This window comes from Chiloscyllium plagiosum, chromosome 42 (assembly GCF_004010195.1).
Source record: "Chiloscyllium plagiosum isolate BGI_BamShark_2017 chromosome 42, ASM401019v2, whole genome shotgun sequence".
Taxonomy (NCBI): Eukaryota; Metazoa; Chordata; class Chondrichthyes; order Orectolobiformes; family Hemiscylliidae; genus Chiloscyllium; species Chiloscyllium plagiosum.
The window spans coordinates 1384319-1399024 of record NC_057751.1 but is presented as its reverse complement, the minus strand read 5'-3'; the positions used below and the strand labels follow the sequence as shown (position 1 = coordinate 1399024).

The window sequence follows — 14706 nt, the reverse complement described above, 5'->3', positions numbered from 1 at the left end:
ATAGTTGGGTGTAGTGTGATTAGAAATTGCAGATCACTACACCACCTTGGTCTCAATCTTCGGGGTGTGCAATGAGGCAGGTACTATAAGACCATCACACGCTGTGTAACGTGGGGTGATTACCCAAGCAGGAAGTTGCTGGTAGCATTCCCCAGTGTGTGCCAAGACAGTTTCTTCCAGGTGGTTTTGAAAATAAAGAATGTTGGTAAAATTAAAGGGAGTCAGCTCAGGACAGGACAGGTAGGCACAAGTAAACTTCAAACTTGGAAACTAAAACGGGTTACAAGGTTTGGGGGTGATCAGTTAAAACGCTGAAGGATCAGTCAAGATGCCTGGGTAGCAGTCATTATTTTGTGAATACCATCATAGAATCCCGACATTGTGGAAGCAAGCCATTCAGCCCATTGAGTGTGCACCAACCCTATGATGAGCATCCCACCCTATCACCCTGCATTTCCCATGGCTACCCCAGCTCACCTGCACATCCCTGGATACTATGGCCAGTCCTGCTAGCCTGAGCACCCGGAGGAAACCTACGCAGACACGGGGATGTTTGAAATGCTGAACAGGACATTGGGTGCCACTGCTGTCAGGCAGGAAGAGTGGCACAGCAAGATCTCACAAACAGTATAATGTTAACTGGCCGGGTTAGTTATTCAAGTGATGTTCATTGAGGTGTCATCCTGTACACCCAGGCTTCATTAAATAATGTCCTGGGATCCTCTCAGTCCACGGGCAGAGTTACCAGTTGAATTTAAGACAGTAATTGGCACTCCAGCACTCTCTGAATGCACTGCAGGTTCTGCATTGGGACTTAGCTTGTGACTCACCTCAGAGGCAGATGTGCCCCTGACTGATCCACACACTGAGAAAATCTCAGAGCGATGGACTTCTACTGACCAAGTGATTAATGACAATGGGATTCCTCTGTTGACAATTTTTAGATTGTCAATTTTGACAATTACTCAAACTTTTTAAAATGTTACACTGATGAGCAAAGTGATCAGGTTATGCATTTGTTGATTGAATTATTTGACACTTGTACCTGACAGATGGTTTTGTTTTATGTTTGTGCTACTTCTCCTGTTGAATGCTTCACACCGGGTCACCCACGTGGGATATTATGGAGCATTAAAGGGATAGGGATGGCAAACATTGACACAGCTCCACTTTAGCTGCAGCGAATTTTCTGTGGGAGCAGAGGAATGCTCAGGATTATGTGACAAGAACTCGGGAGATGGGAATCCTCTCCTTAGAGCAGAAACAACTGCGAGTAGATTTACTGGAGTGGTTCAGAATAATGGTGAGCTTGGATAGAGTGAATAAGAAGAAACTGTCTGTGTAGCTGAAGGACAGTTCAGGAAATCCAAAGCCTCTGAAAGACATGGCAGAAAGCAAGCTCTCCGTTTGAAAATCACTGAGGCACTTCCATTTGTTGTGTTTCAAACAGCTGACACTGCTGTATTCTAGAATAATCATACCTCCGAATATTTCAGGGCACTGGCTGCTCTGTGATATAACGAGGTAATGCTTGGAAACACCCCACTGAAAAAGCGAGTCCTCTGTCCCTCCTGGCTGATTGTTTGAAAGATTTCAGGGTTTGGTACAAACATTCACACGGGAGATGCAGAGAACTGTCAAGAAGGAATTTGCATTTTTGCAGCACTTTTCATGACCCCAGATCATCCGAAGGGTTAGTCCTGTCACCAGACATGGTCCTTAGTTTTAGTGCAAGAAGTAGCCAATTTGCTCACAGCAAGGTCTTCATGAATGGAAATGTACTCATGACCAGATCATCTGTTTTTGTGATATTGGTTGGGGGAGTTAATATTGGCCAGGTGTCCAGACTAAACCCTGTGTCTCTTTGAAAGAATGTCATGGGATCTTTTATTTCTACTTGAGAGGGTCGATGGACACTTGACTTTGACAGCTTTGACTTTGCTGTCAAGGTGCAACACCATCCTGATGTTGGAGCTCTGTTCTTTAAATGAGACTTGGACCCACAATCTCAAGCATGGAGCGAGATGAGAGTGTTCCCCCAACCAAGCCAGACCTAAATTGGACCTGCTTCTTCCAGAGTTGGCATCATTTGGCAGTCACCAGAAAGGAAAGATATAAAAGGGACCTAAGGGGCAATGTTTTCACACAGAGGGTGGTACGTGTGTGGAATGAGCTGCCAGAGGAAGTGGTGGAGGCTGGGACAATGCAGCATTTATGAGGCATTTGGATGGGTATATGAATAGGAAGGGTTGAGAGGGATATGGGCTGGGTGCTGGCAGGTGGGACTAGATTGGGTTGGGATATCTGGTCGGCATGGACGGGTTGGACCGAAGGTTCTGTTTCCATGATGTACATCTCTATGACTCTGTGTTGGACAAGGCAGCTATAACAACCAGTGTCAGGAGGGAATCAATGAGCTCCTCATTATAATTCCTGTTGTATGGAGTGTGTGGGACTGGGGTACACGGTTCAGGTGGGATGCACTCTGTCCCTGCTGGGAACCACATAACCAAGTTTCCACCGTGCTGCTGAGTTTACCACAACACCACCACACAGAGAGGAGAGACGCACTCCCGATGGTGGCAGGGCTTCTCTACTGAGAACCAGGAATTAAAAACAAAGGCTGATGCTTTTAAAGAGTTAAACAGCCCCTGGCAGAGCTCGCTCACAGACAGGTCCCCCACTTCCACACGCACTCCCCACCCCCCCCCCCCCCCCCCCCCCACAAACCCACCCTGAGTAACCTCAATGCTAACCTGTGTTGTAAATTCATCATGAGAAGCTTTTTTTAGTGCTGATATAAATAGTTTCAGTATCCGACACCAAGTTAACACTTATCTCTGGGCAAAAGGTTAAAATTAGCGCGAACGGCTGTGCATTTCACAAAAGCGAGATCCCTGCTCAAAAGCTGTGGAATTCTTCAACCCAGTTGCTAGTTTTAGGTCAGTGTTGATAGGGACGTTTACAGGAATTGATCTGAGCTTTTAAGACACCAGTCCTTCTGATGCTGATTTCCTGTCTCTCTCTCTCTCTCTCTCTCTCTCGTCGTTTCATTTGTCCTTTTGTTTGGAAACAGGTTGAGAAGAACAAATTGAAGCAACTTTGCTCTCAGTCCCTTGCTTGGGTAGGATTATCATTACCACTCACTCACTCACTCACTCACTCTCCTGTCTGTGAGATTAGATGCTGAATGTAGCCAGGGTCTAAGATAGGATCGAACAACATTCTTCACACAGTACACCACACACAGGAAAGGGTGATGGCCACTTTTCAGATGAGACTGGGGAGGAATAGCGCTTGATACCTCTGGGTGGACACATCATTTCAAACTGACCCTGTTCAGTCCAAAAGACCCATTTCATTTCATTTCCACTGTGTTTACCATCAAAAAATAGATGCAATCAGAGAGTGATTGCAACCTTCAATAACTCTGAGTGACGTGGCTGAGTAATTTTCTGTTTAACCCGAAGGGTTTGAAATCTTAAATAGGTGGTTGGGAGAAGAGGGGTGAAGTGGGGTAAGTGGGGCTAAGTGTGATCAGGACAGTGTCCTTGCCTGGGTGGGGATCATTCTCACCTCAGGCTCCGGATTGTACCCCACCCAGGCAAAGCCATCAGGTTGGAATTGAGGTGGTCTCTGCTGGGAAATGAGACAGTGGTCTGCTCTGAAGGCACAGCTAGTGGGAGGTGCCATGGACAACAGGAATATTCCGAGATTCATCAAAAGAAGGAGCAAGAGGAGGTCGCGAATTCTCTTCATTAATATGGCCATAGCGCTCCCACCACCCTGATACCCCACGTGCAAATCCAGCCTCTGGGTCTTTGGTACTGGGTAAGGTCTACATGAGAAAACTCCCCTGTTTACCATGGAAATCTGCATAAGCAGAATAAGAGAATCACACAGGACAGAAAAGGCCCTTCGGCCCATTGAGTCAGTGCTGCAAAGACGACCCGAAGCCTGCACTCAAACCACATGGTCCGTAGCCTGAAATGTTGTGACATTCCAAGTACTCGTCCACTTATTTTATAAGGTTGAGAGAGCCAGGACTAACAATGTGACAGGGACACCAGCAGTGCCAGTTCTGTTCCAAGTCCTGAGTCAGCCATTCATGATCACGAGGCCCTTACCGAGCAGCATGGAGCGTTACCTCTGTCACATGGGCAAGAACAGCCATTGCTGGAAATGTGTTGCTGGAAAAGCGCAGCAGGTCAGGCAGCATCCAGGGAACAGGAGAATCGACGTTTCAGGCATAAGCCCTTCTTCAGGAGGGCTTATGCCCGAAACGTCGATTCTCCTGTTCCCTGGATGCTGCCTGACCTGCTGCGCTTTTCCAGCAACACATTTCCAGCTCTGATCTCCAGCATCTGCAGACCTCACTTTCTCCTCAAGAACAGCCATTGGCATGTGTTTGTTATGCCTGGGCAGTGAATGGGCCGGGCTGGCCACAACAGTCAGCTCAAGTTGGAAAAATATCTGTCACTCACTGGGAATTTGGCAGCAGCCAGCCCTGAGGAGGAGGAGGTGTTACTGGTCAGGTAGGCACTGAGGATCAGAGGCACTGTGAGAAGGGAGCTCTCTGTGTCTCCTCTGATTCATATTTATCCCCAACTAACATCATGAATATCAATTCTCCAGTCATGACGGCACTGTGGGATCTTGCTGTGTGTGCCTTGGCTCTTGCATTTCCTGCATTACGACAGCATCGAGACCACAGAAGATCACCCTGGTGGCTGGAGGAAGCGATGGTAACGGCTGTGACAGAAATACCGGTTTGTTCTTTTCCTTCTGCCTGATAACTCCCTGGCAGTGCTGCGGCTGTCTCGACCACAGGACTGAGCATGTTCAGGGAAGCAGTGCAACACCCCTTTCTCAAGGGCAATTAGGGTCGGGCAATAAATACTGGTGTGGAGAGCAACTCTAAGCCTCCAGGAAAGAAGGAATTGAAAAAGTGACAAATGTATCAGGGACACAAATGTGCAGCAGGAGCTGCACTTCAGTGTGTGTTTGTGAGTGTGACCAATCACTTTTGAGGTACGGTGACCATGGTAACACATTCCCTCTGGGCAAAAGCACGCTCGCAATTGTCACGATTACAACCAGACTTCAGTGCAACCTTTCCCACACTCAATACCTCTCTCAACACTTACAATGTCAAATGCAATGTCAACATGTCACGCTGTCATCACACCCTCCAGCCAGTGGTGGCACTGCAGCACTTCAGCCTGTGTTCCAACTGACTTGACCCCCTCCCCCCCCCCCTCCTCAATGGTTGCATCCTTCTTCAGTCCAAGCATGCTTCACTTGGACTCAGTGACTGAATAAAAGCCAGGAGCGGATTCTGATTGAAAAATGAATTTCTCAATGATGCGGTGCTGTCCAAGTCTGGTTCACCTTCACTTTGTGCTGTCCATCCTCCTCTCCGTGAGGCACATTTCCAGCAGGTCCTGGAGACTTTCCTGGCAGCTAGCTCTGACATTTCACCTCCCACAGTCAGAGGTAGCTGCTCCGATATATCCTTCGAGCTTTCAGACCCAGGACGAGGAAGGAACAGGTTTGAAAGGACCCCAATTCCAGCAAATTGCCTCTCAGTGCTGTTCAAGGCTCATTGAATCCCTTCAGCCCATTGAGTGTACACCAACCTATCTCCACTGACTGCACTCTCCAGCACTTGGACAGCAGTCCTGTAGCTGGAGTAGATTAAACCAAGTCCTATCCAGCTCCAACATCATCTCCCTGTCTGTGCCATGTCTGATGCTGCCTTCCTTCTGAACTCCCCTGTTAATGTGTCCCACCGCTTTCAGGGGTCAGTGGACAAGCACCACCCCGGAGGAACAAGTACACCTTATCCCAAAAAAACCTTTACAACTCCAGTCCACCTTGGTTGTTCAGTGTGGGAAGAAAGCTTGAGAAAATCAGGAATGATTGTCCTTGGCTAGTGTGAGCCGGACTGTGGGATGGTCGCCGTGAGTGTGAAGGTTCTCTCAGCCACCAGGGGACTCCAGTTTCACCCTCAGGCCTCCTCCCGGTGAATATGCTGAGTGGAATCTGGGAATATTTATGTTGACAGCAGCCGAGGTGGAGGCTTGGTTCAGTTCGGGTGATGGAAAAAGTCCTCGTTGGAGGAGGGATGTTTCTCTCCCCCTAAAAATAGCAAAGGTTGTGAATGAATAGCATGAGCAAAGAAACTTCCTGTTGGTGTCCTGCTGACCCCCAGGGGAAAAGCCTTCAGAGGGACCCTCTTATGCTGATCTCAGCTAATTTTAAACATTCCCTGCTTTCAGTGTCCTGCTGGCATGTTCAAAGATAGGCATGGTTGACGTACAGATAGACAGACAGACAGGGAGACACAACTTGCATTTATATAGCACCTTCTCATGGAGCCCTCACCTCAAAGGGCTTGACAATCACTGAAACCTTGCTGTTGTGTTTGAGGGATGCAAGGGGGAGATGGTGTTGGACTGGTAATGTCACTGTGCTGTTCGCAGTCCACCCCAGGTTCTGAGAGAGCATCACTGGACCCCAAAGGTCCAATCTGTTTTCTCTTTGCTCGCCCTACAGGGTTTCTCCAGCAATTGCTGTTTTGACTTCAGAACCCCAAGTTTATGGTTTAAATCCTACCATTGCATTTCAATTCAATGAAAACATAGTCTGGAATTATTTACTGGCCTTACATTCTTTAGCAAAAGAAATCTGTGACTCTGAGTCAGAGAAACATTTGACTCTCATGTTGGAAATGGGTAAGAAATATCACTTTAACCAGCACCCATATTCCATGGAAAACTACACACACACACAAAGGAAAAGTTTTTGTTATAAAGCAATTATGCAGAAGGTACAAGCTAGAAATGGGTCTGTTAGTCAGTGTTGACCCCAGTGCTGTTTGTGAGAGCTTGCTGTTCAGGACATAGCTATTCAATTTTCCCCACTGGTAACTTCACTGGTTTGGGCACCTGCACATGGACATTGAATATAACTGCCTCACAAGGATAACACGATACAGACAGGTAGCCCTGTGTAAAGCAAATAGTTCTGATCCAAGGTTTACGACATTGACATGGGAGCATGTCAAACACAATAGGGATGCAGTTCAGGTGAGAGGGGGAAGGTTAAAGGAGGTGTTTCCACAGAGAGTAATAGGAATGTGGGACATGCTGCCACAAGTGGTGATGGGGGTGGGGACAGGTACAATAGGGGCATTTAAGGGGCTTTTCCATTAGCGCATGGATATGCAAGGAATGGAGGGATATGGACCAAGGACAGACAGATTAGTAACATTTGGCATCATGTTCATAGAACATAGAACATTACAGCGCAGTGCGGGCCCTTCAACCCTTGACCTTGGAGTGCAGGTTCATAGCTCCTTGAAAGTGGAGTTGCCGGTAGATAGGATAGTGAAGAAGGCATTTGGTATGCTTTCTTTTATTGGTCAGAGTATTGAGTACAGGAGTTGGGAGGTCATGTTGCAGCTATACAGGACATTGGTTAGGCCACTGTTAGAAGGTTACGTGCAATTCTGGTCTCCTTCCTATTGGAAAGATGTTGTGAAACTTGAAAGGGTTCAGAAAAGATTTATAAGGATGTTGCCAGGGTTGGAGGATTTGAGCTACAGGGAGAGGCTGAACAGGCTGGGGCTGTTTTCCTTGGAGCGTCGGAGGCCGAGGGGTGACCTTATAGAGGTTTACAAAATTATGAGAGGCATGGAGAGGATAACTAGACAAGGTCTTTCCCTGGGGTGGGGGAGTCCAGAACTGGAGGGTGAGAGGGGAAAGATTTAAAAGGAACCGAAGGGGCAACTTTTTCACGCAGAGGGTGGTACGTGTATGGAATGAGCTGCCAGAGGAAATGGTGGGGGCTGGTACAATTGCAACATTTAAAAGGCATCTGGATGGGTATATGAATAGGAAGGGTTGAGGGATATGGGCCAGGTGCTGGCAGGTGGGACTAGATTGGGTTGGGATATCTGGTCGGCATGGACGGGTTGGATCTACGTCTCTGAACATCTCTGTGACTCTGTGACTGACGGGTCTGTTTCCGTGCTGTATGATTCCATGACTTTGTCTTTCCAGAACTGGCTTTGTTAAGGAGGCCAGAAAGTCTGAGGCTGTACTGCCGCCATCTCCTCCAGAGTGAAGGGTTGTAGCCCCTGCATTGCACAAGCGCCTGACTGAGTGAGACACTTTGTGAGTCCTTGAGGATGAGAAAACCTTGACTTAAATAGAAATTATTTCTTTCTGCCAACTTTTAAAAGCCTCCTTGAGGATTTCAGTTGCCTGTTTGATCTCAGTGACCTCCTTTGTATTGCCCTTTGGGATGACCACCAGGATGTGTTCATGCAAGTTTGTGTTTAGCTTCAGCCTTGTCTCTTCTCCTGATTGCACCTAAAGTTGTGAGAACGTCACGTGGAATCTTGGGGTTACTGTTCCTCCCTCAGTGTTTCTTTGGATTCTCCAGGAATTAAAGACAGATCTCCATGATCAGAACCCAGGCGGGGGTGATTGGCACATTAGAAACTGTTTAAGTTTGATGATTTCTGAAGGAAGAGACTTGCTGTTGCTGGTTTTCAAATTGCACTCAACCAGGTCAGAGAAGGAAATCCCAAAAGAGTGTACGATGAAATATTTTGAGAACACATCATTTTCTCATCAATACTTAACTTCAGTGCCACCAGGCAACGTTCTGTTTTCATGTGGCCACTTTTGCTTGTTTCTCTGACAAATATTAATCATCGTGGGGAGAATATACCAGGAATCTTGCTGTAAAAGGAGGGTTTGAGTTGTAAGGCGAGGCTGGATAGACTGGGACTCTTTTCCCTGGAGTGCAGGAGGCTGAGGGGTGATTTTATAAAGGTTTATAACATCGTGAGGGACACAGACAGGGTAAATGGCAGGTATCCTTTCCCTGTGGTGGGGGTGTTGAGACAAAGGAGTACATTTGTAGGGTGAGAGAAGAGAGATTTGTAAAAGTCATAAGGGGCAACATTTTTACACAGCGGATGCTTCACGTGTTCAGTGAACTCCCTGAGGAAGTGGTAGATTTGGGTACGGTTACAATATTTAAAAGATGTTTGGATAAGTACATGAACAGGGAAGATATTTACGCAGGCAGATGGGAGTAGTTTAGTTTGGAACATGGTCGATACGGACTGGTTGGACCGAGGGGTCTGTTTCCGTGCTGTATCATTGCAGAGGAGTGATAGAATAATGGACAGATAGACCTGGCTGAATTTATCATATCGTGGGACTCTGGAGAAGGCACTCTCCCTTCCAGGGGTGTGTCCAACGCGAGTTGGCGACCCTATGCCCAGCACAGAGAGGTGGAGAGTTGAGTTGGAGGAGGGGTGAACTGACACACATCAGATCACTGGGCTCCGGCACAGTAAAAGCAAATTGATTTTATTTCTCCCTTTGTAAACAAAAGGGGGAGAATCAATCGTCCCCTAATTTTAATCAGCACGTGAGGGACCACGCCAGGACCAGTGACCAACTCAGCCGACGTCATATCCGTGTCTACCAGCTCTACAGCCGGACCAGTGGGAAGCACGTCCAGATCCTGGGCAAGAGGATCAACGCAACGGCGGAAGATGGGAGTAAATACGGTAAGGAATTTGACTTGCACTTGACTCTTTCACTATTGGCTATACCCTACTCTGAATGGAGCTGATTGGTTAATGGGTCCATCAATCAGACCAAGATGTGACCGCTCAAAGTGATTGGGTTTTGGATTTTGTCCCCTCCTCCGCTCACTGCCAGTACAAACTCTGCTGGGAAGGAACCAGTTCACTGTTTGCTGTTGATCATAGACTTTGTTTACCCTCAGTAAAAAGTCTCTTTGCTCCAAAATGGGCACTGCCCGTGGGAAGCCTGCAATGGCTGACACTGTCGTTTCCTGGCCCCCTCCATTTTGCTGAATCCGTACCCTGACATGGCTAATCAGAAACGAACTGAACCACTGGACAAACTCAACAGCTCTGCCAATCTCTGTGGAGAGAAAGCAGAGCTGACGTTTCGGGTCCAGTGACTCTTGCTCAGTTTTGGATTCAGATTTCCCAGCATCCTCCATTCTTGTGAATCACACCTTGACTAAAATTCCTGCCCAGATGCGGTCTCTGCTTTCTCCCCCAACATTTCAACTCTCTCTACGTCAAACAGCAGATGTACAGGGATGGAATCGAATCAAGGGTCTGGCAAGGTCATGCACAGAAGAATAAATAGTTAGGAGTGAGTTCGAGGCTGCAATCTAATGGAGCGGTTTAATGGGAGGTTTTCATGTCCAGGTAAACAGACACCCAGGAAGGAATCATTGACTGGAATCTGATTGAGGAGTTCAGGTTGAGTTGATATACACAATAATAGACATCCAGAACTTGAAAGCTACTGAGTAGTCTGGAGGAGTTTGTGTTGAAAAACTGAGGAATGAGTTCACATTTTGAATCTAATTGAGGGATTCAGGAAGTATATTGTTAGAGTGATAGAGTCATAGAGATGTACAGCACAGAAACAGACCCTTCGGCCCAACTTGTCCATGCCAACCAGATATCCAAACCAATCTAGTCCCACCTGCCAGCACCCGGCCCATATCCCTCCAAACCCTTCCTAATCATATACCCATCCAGATGCCTCTTAAATGTTGTAATTGTACCAGCCTCCACCACTTCCTCTGGCAGCTCATTCCATACCCGTACCACCCTCTGTGTGAAAAAGTCACCCCTTGGGTCCCTTTTATACCTTTCCCCTCGCACCCTAATCCTATGCCCTCTTGTTCTGGACTCCCTCACCCCAGGAAAAAGACCTTGTCTGTTTCCCCTGTCCATGCCCCTCATGATTTTATAAACCTCAGAATAAGAGATCCCCAGAAGTGGGTCACATACTGGTGCTTAATTGAAATGTTTATACAGTGAGTGACAGATACTCTGGACTGAGTTATAGGCTGGAATTGAATTAGGTGCTTTGAATGGTTTCTATTATAGAATAACAGATAACCAGACCAAGGGCAGAGAATGCTCGAGAAACCCAACAGCATCAGTGGGGAGAGAAAGAGAGTGAATGTTTGGAGATGATCTGACGTTGTTCAGAACATTCTCTGTGTTTCTCCCTCCCCAGCTGGGGAGTCTGTCCAGCTTTCTCGGTATTTGGGACAGATTTCCAGCATCTTCACTCTTTGGCCTTGAACAGACAGCCAGGAGTGAGGTGGCTGCTGGTGTTAGCCACTGCTCTGGGCTGTTTACAAACAGAATAAGACGGTTTTAATTCGGGTTAACAGGAAGGTCACTTTCTGAGTTGCCACTTCCCACGTGGAGCTTTACCAGCAGCAGCTCAGGAGTGGGCTGGGAGTGGCCTCCATTTATTTCAGGAAATCAGGAAAATTGGTGTGTGAACATTGTACAAAACTCAAAGGGAATGGCGTGAAACCCGCCTGATTCCAGACACTGACAGGGTCGCATTTGGTGCAGATGGTGGTGCGGTAGAAATGTCACTGTAATAGTATTTCAGAGATCTTGGCTCAGGCTGTGAGGTGATGGGTTCGAGTCCCAGCACATCAGATGGTGGGATTGAAATTCAATCAATCTGTATTTGAAATAGTGAGTGTGAAACCACCATTGATTGATGTGAAAACCCATCTGGGCTTGGCCTTTAGGGGAGGTGAGAAATCTGCCATCCTTACCCAGTCTGACCTTCATTTGACTGCAAGTCAACAGCCAAGTGGTTGATTCTGAACTGCCCTCTGGCAAGGCACTTGATTCAAGGACAGTTAAGGATTGATAAGAGATGTTGTCCTTGTCAGTGACGATTGTAACATCACTTAAGAATAAAGAAGAAACTCTCGCTTCCCAATGAGACCCTGATTGTGCTCCATCCCGGCCAATCCTCAGCAGATCTGGGTCCACCTCCTTTATTTTAATGGATTATTGTTTTTTGTTTCAGCGAAACTGCTGGTGGAAACGGACACGTTTGACAGTCGAGTGAGAATCCGGGGAGCAGAGACTGGGCACTACATCTGTATGAACAGAAAGGGGAAACTGGTGGGAAAAGTAAGTGGCTGGCTGAAGGTGGGGGTGGCTGTATGTGAGGGTCAAGGAAGTGTACACAAACACCCTCAGAATGAATCCTAAAATAAGGCACAGGAGCAGAAATGAGGCCATTCAGCCCATCGAGTCTGCTCTGCCATTCAATCATGGCTGATAAGTTTCTCAACCCCATTCTCCCACTTTCTCCCTGTAGCACTTCATACTCAGGAACCTATCTATCTCAGTCTTAAATATACTCAATGACCTGGCCCCCACAGCCTTCAGTGGCAGTGAATTCCATAGATTCACATCCAGAAGCACTTTAACATTTGGAATAAATTCTGAGCCATTCCCACTCCTTTCTCCTGACTGTAACAACTCTGCACTATCGTGGAAGACCTCACCCTTCTAGTCCACGGTGCCTGTAGGTTCTCCTCAAGTCCTGGTACACTTTCAGTGTTTTGACACAGATTTGGATTTCTAAAATGAGGAAATTTAGATATGTCGTTATCATCCCGAATATGCTGCGGTCAGGTGGTGGAAACCAATGGAGCTGTTATCTTCAAAACCAAACTGGACAGCTACTTGAGGAATGACAGGGCTATGAGCAGAAACTAGTTTGAAAATCTCCTTCAAAGAACCGGAACAAACAGGATGGGCTAAATGGCCTCATTCCGTGTGTGCAGAATCTGTTCCTTCTCACATTGACAGCCCTTAAAGGTCTTGCCTTTCCACAGCACCTCTCAAGATCAAATAATGTCCCAGATCATTTTGCAGCCAGTGAAACATGTCTGAAATTTAGCCACCGTTGTCATGGTAACAAATGCAACAGCCAGTTTCCAGCCATCTAACTCCCGTAAACAGCGAGGTGATAGTGGTAGAGATAAAGACTGCCCCAGGACGATGGTACAGTCCTTTTTGGAGATAGTGGCCACATCATCACTGCCAACCATTCACCTGAGGTGAGTACCTTCCTTTGTCTGACCAGATACCCCAATGTTAAAGGTGAGGTCACTTCACTATTGAACAAGAGGTTCATGGCCATTGATTGCCTGACCCTTTCCAATCCCTTTGGAGAGACTTCCCATCAAAACCAGGAAAGGTTTACTTCACAGAGATCAGGGAAACGGTGACAACAGGGATTCACTTCCCAACGTCGCTTTCGCAAATTGTACATGGGCTGATTTCTCCGACCGGGATTGCAAACGTTCCTGGAGTTTGGGAGGTCTCCAGCCAATGGCCAGTATTTCAGGATGCTGGGTGCCATTGTTACTGCTATGGAGAGGGATGTGGGAGGAGGGTTAGGAACAGTTCAAACCTCACATGTAGAGTTTTCCGTTTGTGATTGAACGCTTCGAGAGATGTTGATGGAGCTGCCTTGTTGGTTAAGCCTAGAGTTTCAGATGGCAGTCATTGATTCAAGTGAAGCTCCTGATGGTCTTCTGTCCTTCCCACCAACTCTGTTCCCTCACCCATAGGACGCTTCCCCTTTGCAGCCACTGCCTGAGGTTGAATTGATTTCTGATCAATTATCTTTCAGTATTATTACTCAGCTGAGCTTCTATCCCCATCTCCTCTATCCTAATGAGTAAGATCTACTTCAGGTTTGTAATGGGCCAACAGCATTCTAGCCTCTCAGTTTCCATGGCTCCACCATGAGCAGACAAACTCCTGTTGTCAGCTATTCTACCTTGACCAAAGTTTGAATTACCCTGTTCCGGTATCTTCTTGGATTTCTTTGTCCCACCTGAGGACCTCCACATTAATAGTGCTGTATAAATGCAAGTTTACTGTGGGATCTTGCTACACCACAAATGGTCTTGCCATTTCTTCTGCGAAACGAGTGACTGGTCTTCAACAGGTTGGCGGTGGTAGGCAGTGGAGTCTCCTCGCTGCGGGCGGGGGAAAGGGGGGAACGATACAAAATTCAGGGCACGATGTCAAAACTCTGCTGGGTTTGACTGAAGGCAGAGTGTGGCCTCACCATCTAATGTTTTGCCTTTGATCCAGCTGGTTGGAAAAGGGAAGGACTGCATCTTCACGGAAATACTGCTGGAAAATAACTACACGGCACTGAGGAACACCAAGTACGATGGGTGGTACATGGCCTTTACCCGGAAAGGCCAGCCCAGGAAGGCGACAAAGACCAGACAGAATCAGAGAGAAGTCCACTTCATGAAGAGACTCTTCAAAGGTGAGCCGCTGTTTCCAAACCAGGACCGGCAAAGGCACTTTGAGTTTATAAATTACCCCATCACCAAAAGGACTCAGAGAACACGCCTGCCCAAGAGGCATCGGACCTAGACAAGCAATGACTTTCAATATTTTTTAAATAAGATGTTCTATTTTTTTATACTTGGTTTTTAACGGTTAGACAGTGGAACACGCACAGGTTTTTCAAAAAAATTTTACAAAAAAAAAACTGATGAAATAAAAAAAATGAAACAAGCTCCTGAAAACCAAAGGCTATTCTGTGTGTGTGCTCGATTGGAAATGTGCCAGACTTGTATGGTACAATTCATCGATGCTGAGTGAATTCTGAAACAGCGATCCTGACCAGGCAAATAGAGAAATCCCTTGTCATTGTGCAGTTCTTTGTACATCCTGAGAACATCCCACAACACTCTTCAGCCACTGAAATACTTGGGAACAGGTTCCAAATGGCTGCATTTGGAAGAATAGTCTGTTGTAGACATGAGAAT

At 46.9% G+C, this 14706-nt stretch overlaps 1 protein-coding gene across 1 annotated transcript; it reads left to right on the top strand.

Moving 5' to 3' along the window:
- Positions 1-1384: 1384 nt before the first annotated feature.
- LOC122543223 (fibroblast growth factor 8-like) lies at positions 1385-14384 on the top strand. Its single transcript, XM_043681697.1, is given in 4 exon segments — positions 1385-1458; positions 9426-9595; positions 11922-12028; positions 14015-14384. Coding segments are annotated over 4 exon segments (645 nt in total). The 3' UTR covers positions 14309-14384.
- Positions 14385-14706: the final 322 nt, after the last annotated feature.